The sequence below is a fragment of the Tupaia chinensis genome, unplaced genomic scaffold (genome assembly GCF_000334495.1).
Source record: "Tupaia chinensis unplaced genomic scaffold, TupChi_1.0 Scaffold000484_1, whole genome shotgun sequence".
Classification (NCBI taxonomy): Eukaryota; Metazoa; Chordata; class Mammalia; order Scandentia; family Tupaiidae; genus Tupaia; species Tupaia belangeri.
In genome coordinates this window covers 2,629,246-2,635,806 of record NW_006159996.1, presented here as the reverse complement: position 1 = coordinate 2,635,806, position 6,561 = coordinate 2,629,246, and the positions used below count along the sequence as shown (strand labels likewise).

The window sequence follows — 6,561 nt, the reverse complement described above, 5'->3', positions numbered from 1 at the left end:
GCCGCAGGCTGCGCCTCCCCATGTTCCCTGCCCAGCAGCAGCAGCCTGTGCTTGGCGGCGTCGCGCTCGCTCAGCGGCCTGGCGGTGCGCACCTCGCCATTGTGCGCCCACACGCCGAACAGCCCGGGCTCCGTGGCCTTGAGCAGCTGGTACGACAGCCAGGCGTTCTGGCCCGAGTCGCCGTCCACCGCCACCACCTTGGTCACCAGGTAGCCCGCCTCGGCCGCCCTGGGCACCAGCTCGGTGCAGGGCGCAGAGCCGTTCTGCAGCGGGTAGAGACCGAAGGGCGCGTTGTCGCTGGGGTCCACAGCGCGGGCGAGCCGCGGTCTGCCGCGCGCACGCCGAACTCGAAGGCGCGCAGGGCCTCGTAGTCCAGCGACCTGAGCGCGAACAGCTGGCCGTTGTCGGCGTTGATGGACACCAGCGAGGCCAGGGCCAGCTGCGGGTCGTGGGGCGGCAGCAGCGAGTAGGTGACCTGGGCGTTGGTGCCCGCGTCTGCGTCTGTGGCGCTGATGGTTCCGATGTGCAGGGCGGGGCTGTTGTTCTCGCGGACCAGCAGGGTGTAGGAGGCCTGGGTGAAGGCGGGGGCGTTGTCGTTGACGTCGGAGACCAGCACTGTTATGCTGTGCTCTGTGGTCAGCCTGGGTGTGCCCAGGTCTGTGACGGTGATGGTGATGTTGTACTCGGCTTGGCTCTCTCTGTCCAGAGCCCCTTCTGTTACCAGCCTGTAGAAATTCTCTATGGAAGGTTTCAGTATGAAAGGGACATCGTCCTGGATAGAGCAAGCCATCCTTCCATTCTCCCCAGAGTCTCGGTCTCGAATCCTAAACAGAGCCACTTCTGTCTCGGGAGAATTTTCTGGAATAGGGTTGGTAAGTGACGATATAGTCAGTTCCGGGGGGTTGTCGTTGATATCTAACACCTTAATCAACACAGAACATTTCCCAGAAAGACCCCCGCCATCAGTCGCCTCTACATCTAACTCATATGAGGATATTGTCTCAAAATCTAGTTTTTTAATTAGTCGAATATCCCCTGAAGAGTTGCTTAGCTCAAAAGTTTTGCCAACCTCCTGTGAACTATAGAAAAGTGAGTATGAAATCTCTCCATTTGTCCCTGTGTCTAAATCCGTAGCGGAGACCTTGAGAACCAGGGAGCCTACCGGGCTGTTCTCCGGGACCTGCACCTCATAAAGCGTCTGCGCAAACTCAGGGACGTTGTCGTTGACGTCCATGACCAAGACGCGGATCTGGATGGTGCCAGATCGGGGAGGAGAGCCGCCATCCAGCGCTGTGAGAGTGAGTCTGAGCTCAGCCTGCTCCTCGCGATCCAGGTCTTTGTCCAGCACCAGCTCTGGGTATTTTCTGCCGTCCCCCCGGTCATGCGTGGAAACATGGAAATGAGAGTTGGGACCAATATCATACTTTTGAACATTGTTGTTACCCACGTCCAAATCCTGAGCTTTTGTCAGAGGAAACACTGTCCCAGGAGGGCTATTCTCTGGGATTTTCAGGGTCATTTCTCTTTCAGGAAACTCAGGAGAATGATCATTTATGTCTTTCACCAGCAGCTCAGCTCGAATTACTTCCATTGGTTTTTTCAATAACACTTGGAAATGCATCACGCAGGGCTCAGTGGGGCCGCACAGCTCCTCCCGGTCCAGTTTCTCGGTTAATGTCAGTTCCCCGGTCTGCAAATGAAGCTGCAAGCGTGGTTTGTTATCCTCAGAGACCACGCGGACGCCCCGCGCGGCTAGCTCCCCAACTCCTAGCCCTAGGTCCTTGGCCAGGTTGGCCACAATTTTTCTGTTGCCTCCATCACGGAATAGCGGCGGGGTTCCCAGCCTGCCAGAGCCACTCCCGGTAAGAGAAGGAGAATCAGGACTTGCCTTTGTGTAGGAACGCGGTCCCCTCTGGTCTCCATCTTCTTATGCACACGCCTTTCCAGAAACAGGGACCAGAACTCCCTCAGGACTGAGCTAGTGATCGATCTGTCAGTTGATAACCTGTCCGGAAATGCGGGTGAGCAGCATTCTCTGGAGACTTACTGGTCGGAGCTCTGCTTACAGGCTTTCCTCTTGGGCGAATGAGGTCTGAAGTAGAGGTCTTAGCATTTAACAGGCAATTTTGTTTTGTTGTTAAACCTTAGCCTACAGCGCCACCATGTGTTGTTTTTACTTCAAAACGAATTGTTACGTTTGTTCTTTCTATTCTGCTTTTAGGAGTTTGGAAACTGTTTAGAGGAGATGATGCAGTTTTTGAAACATGCAATTATGATTATTCACTCCTTCACCCAAAGAAATATTGTCACTACTTGCCAGGTTCTGAAATACATCAGTAAACAGCCCTGACTTGGCCCTACCTTCTAGAGTGTAGGCAGGTTAGTCTGAGAGAAACTGAGAAGTGAAAGAACACATAATAGTGATTGGTAATCCTATCACTATAAAAACATATAGCCATGCAATTTCCTAACCGTATCTCAGACAAAAAGAATTTATTTCAATTTCTAGGCAGCCTATATACCAACAGTGGTTCCAGTTAGTTGAATTACATGAAGGAAAAATTCACAAGTTCATTCCAGTTTAAGGGCAAAGAGTTATTTTATGAAATTTTCAGATTGGGGAAATGCATATAAAGATACTTTCTATATCATTTTTCCTGCCTTTTTTTCCCTCCCTGGCATGGATTACCATCTGATGTAGCACAGATATATATTCTTGTTTTCTGTATCGCCCCTGAGTGCTAGAATTTTGTGTGGTTCCCTGTTATATCCCTAACATCTAAAATAATGCCTGGCATAGCGTAGATGCTCAACAAATATCTGTTGAATAGATCTATGTGTAAGAGTAAACCACAATTAGTTTTTAAAGTCTGACAATGGATTCTCCTCCTGTGGTGTAATTCCTCTTTCTTATTGGGATCTCAGTTCATTATATAAGTTGGATAAACAAGACAGCATGTTCACAAGTAGCTATTTTCTGTGCCTTCTTGAGTAATTTGAAATAATGCAGAGTGATCTAATTGTCCTTTTAATAAATGGCAAAATACCCTGGGCTCCCCCTGAGCAAAAGAATACACTATAAAAAGAAAGAATACAACAACAAAGTCACGGTGATCTTTCAAACAAGGCATATGTCTCTTTTAGTCACTGTTTTACAGTGTCAATGTTATTTCACACTAATCCTAGTATGACACCAATGATATACAAAATCTCTTTTTATATAGTTGAATTTTCTTTTTTAAGATTTATTTAATTTTATTATCTTTTTAAAAATTTGCTGCAGGGCACATGTGCTCACCCGAGAAAGACAGAGAGAGAGAGGGAAAGTGAGAAAGCAAGCTACTAGGTCCAAGACTCAAACCATGGTCAACCATGTGGGAATCCAGCACCCTAACCACATGCACCTGCTGGTCCCATATAATCAAATTTTCCAAGAATTTAAACCAAGCACCCCAGAGACTGTACCATTGGAAATAATCTATTGTTCTTAAAATTATATGTTCTAACAAAAGTTAATGCATGTCCCTTACAGGCCAATAATGTTTTACAACCTTTTAATCCCAAATATTACTATAATAATATAAAAGCCACAGTAAATACTCAAATTACCAAGTTGTGTAACAATTATATGTAAACCAGAATTACAATAAAACACAGCAAAAGAGTTCATTAGGGAAGTCCAACTTATCAACCATGCAAGAATATCTAAACATATATATTTTTAGGTTTTTGCCATAGGGTGTGTGTACTTGCCAGAGAGAGACAGAGAGAGAAAAATTGAGAAATCACTCCTCAGGGGTTGATGGCCTCACTGCAGTCCCTTTTCCTCCATTCTCTTCTTTGAATTTTAGACATGCACATGCACCTGACTTGATTCTCAAGCTACCAGGTCTGGGACTCGAACTGCATTTGACCATATGGGAATCCAATACCTTAACCACCATGCCACCTGCTGGCCCTTGTACATGATTTTGTCAAGAAGAAAATAAACATGCACAAATATCTTAACATGATTTTGACAACAAGAAAAAAACCCCAAAACCTAACTTAGCTATCTTAGAGGAAAATTTATTAAAAGAGCACACAATTGTTTCCAAAACTTCAAGGGAGAAAATAGACAAGAGAAGGACTAGAACATCTACACTGAAGTACTCTATTTTTTTTCTCTCAGTGGATTGACTTTCTGTACTTCTTTCCATTTATTTAACCAAACATCATTTTCTTTTTATGTTTCAGAGAGACTACATAATACCTGATTACTTTTTAAATTTTTATTTAATTTTACTTATTATTAATAATAGTAGTATTCAATTTGAGCATAGAGAGACAGAGATATAGAGAGAGTGAGCCTCCAGACCCAGGACTTGAACCATGGCCACTCATGTGGGAGTCCAGCACCTTAACCACCATGCCACCTGCCAGCCTCCATAATATCTGATTTCTAAAGCCTTTTTAAAAATTTTACTTTATCAGAGAGAAGGAGGGAGAGAAACAAAGAGAGGAATTTCTAACAGAATCCTCCTGTCCTCAGCCTCAAATTACCTAGAATTGCAGTACAGTGGTATGCAGGTTGGCCTGAAAACCTGAACCTCCCATAAACTCCTAGCCTCCCAAGTGGTGGGTTTATTTGTATGCCACCCAAGATAGGTGTCTAAAGATCTTAAAAAATTATTTAATCTAATTTTATTCATTGTTAATATTATTATTGTTTTTTAAGTTGACCAGAGAAAGAGAGGAGGAAAATGAGAAAGCAAGCTGCCAGGTCCAGGACTTGAACCATGATCAGCCATGTGAGAGTCCAGCTGCCCTAACCGCTATGCTACCTATTGGTCCCCTAAAGACCTTCTTTTAAACAGAGAGAATCAGATTGACCCAGCATGGAACACTAATGTCAACCACCCTTTCTAGTTGTCTGAAATTATGAAAAGAGATGGGCATATAAAATAATGCAATAATACATTTCTGTTAAAGAGAGAAACTTTTCAGAAAAAGAATGGGATAAATACACCACAAAAACCCTATTATTATTGTTGTTATTATTATTTTTTAGATTTTTGTCATAGGACATGTGCACTTGCTGGAGACAGAGAGAAAGGGAAAGTGAGAAATCACCCCCACACACAAGATTGGCCATGCTCGAATCCCTTCTCCCCCATCCTCCCCTTGGGCATGCATGCACATGCATCTGACGTGTTTCTCAAGCCGCGAGTCCAGGACTTGAATTTTGGAGTCAGCCATGTGGGCTCTGGAGCCTTAACCACCATACCACCTGCTTGTCCCAATATTATTCTCAATCTTGAGGTAATCTAATAATCTTTCAGTAAGAGTCATGTATGTATACTGTATACTAAAAGATGTTATAAATAGTAAAAAAGCCTTTAATTTGGAAGAAAGTTAGCCTTTCTGATTTACTACTATGGTGAAACAAAACCATACAATTTTTGTGGATATTTTTTTCACTTAAAAATTCAACACAGATGGGAATAGCAGATGGCATAATGGTTACATTGCTGGACTCCGGTTAGTCCACTGCACTTCCAGTTCTGGACCCAGCGGCTTGAAACTCACTCTGGGCTCAACACCAAGAAGAGAATGGAGGAGAATGGAGGAGAATGGAGGAGAGGGGTTGTGGTGTGGCCATCACCCCTGTGTGTGTGTGTGGGGGGGAGGGTGATTTCTCACTTTCTGTCTCTATGGTGAATGCACGCACCCTATAGCAAAAATCTCTCTCAAAAAAAAAAAATTCAACACAGGTTAGTGTAATATCAGAAAAAAAGAAAATACAATGATAATTTTAAATTGCTGTCATGCCTGTCTTCTAAACAACAAAAATTCAGAAAAAAGTTTCTAGGTAAGAATAAGACATCGATCATTTTATCAAAAACATTTGATGTTGAAAAGTTGATAAACATTTCTGAGTCTCTCTTTCTTGTCTCAGTTTCTCTCTGGTAAGTTATAAAAAAGATGATTAATAAAATGAAATAATTCTTTCAAAAATAGAAATGATGAAAAGACACTAAATATGATAATATAGTCAAAGTTAACTAGGAAAATAAATTGAGCAAAAAATGAAGAAATTTTAAATAGAAAAGTGAAAGTAATGTAGACCTAATACTGATAGCTTTAGAAACAACTAACCTTTATCCTCAATGCTATGAAAATGAGATTTCTAATCAAATTCAAAACAGTTTACAAAGTAGAAATTTTTCTGGACATTATTCAGAGGTCCCTGATGGTGGGGGAATGACAGAATTAAGGAATTTGAACTCACTAGTTCCTGATCCTCCCAGACACACCTCATACTGGTAGCTGTGGGACAGGGTCCCAGTACCGCTGACGTCCAGCAGGTGGCCCGGGAAGGGGCCCTCGGGCACCGAGCAGCCCCCCAGCGAGGCCGCCCTGGCCCTCCTGCACAGCCGCGCCGCCACGCACAGCAGCACACACAGCAGGAAGAGCGACGACACCGCCGCCAGCGCGATGACCAGGTAGACGGTGAGCGAGTCGGCCTGCGCCTGCGCCGGGGCGGCCTCGGGCAGCGCCCAGGAGTGCTGGGAACAGGCG

At 44.3% G+C, this 6,561-nt stretch overlaps 1 protein-coding gene across 1 annotated transcript in view; it reads right to left on the bottom strand.

Annotated features, from left to right (window-relative positions):
- Positions 1-3,234, bottom strand: part of LOC102492457 (protocadherin beta-15-like) — a 4,207-nt gene extending 973 nt beyond the window's left edge. The window contains 3 exon segments of the mRNA XM_014590783.2: positions 3-307; positions 310-1,800; positions 1,803-3,234. Coding sequence (XP_014446269.1) covers positions 3-307; positions 310-1,800; positions 1,803-1,923 — 1,917 coding nt within the window. The 5' untranslated portion in view covers positions 1,924-3,234.
- Between the last annotated feature and the right edge of the window lie 3,327 nt (positions 3,235-6,561).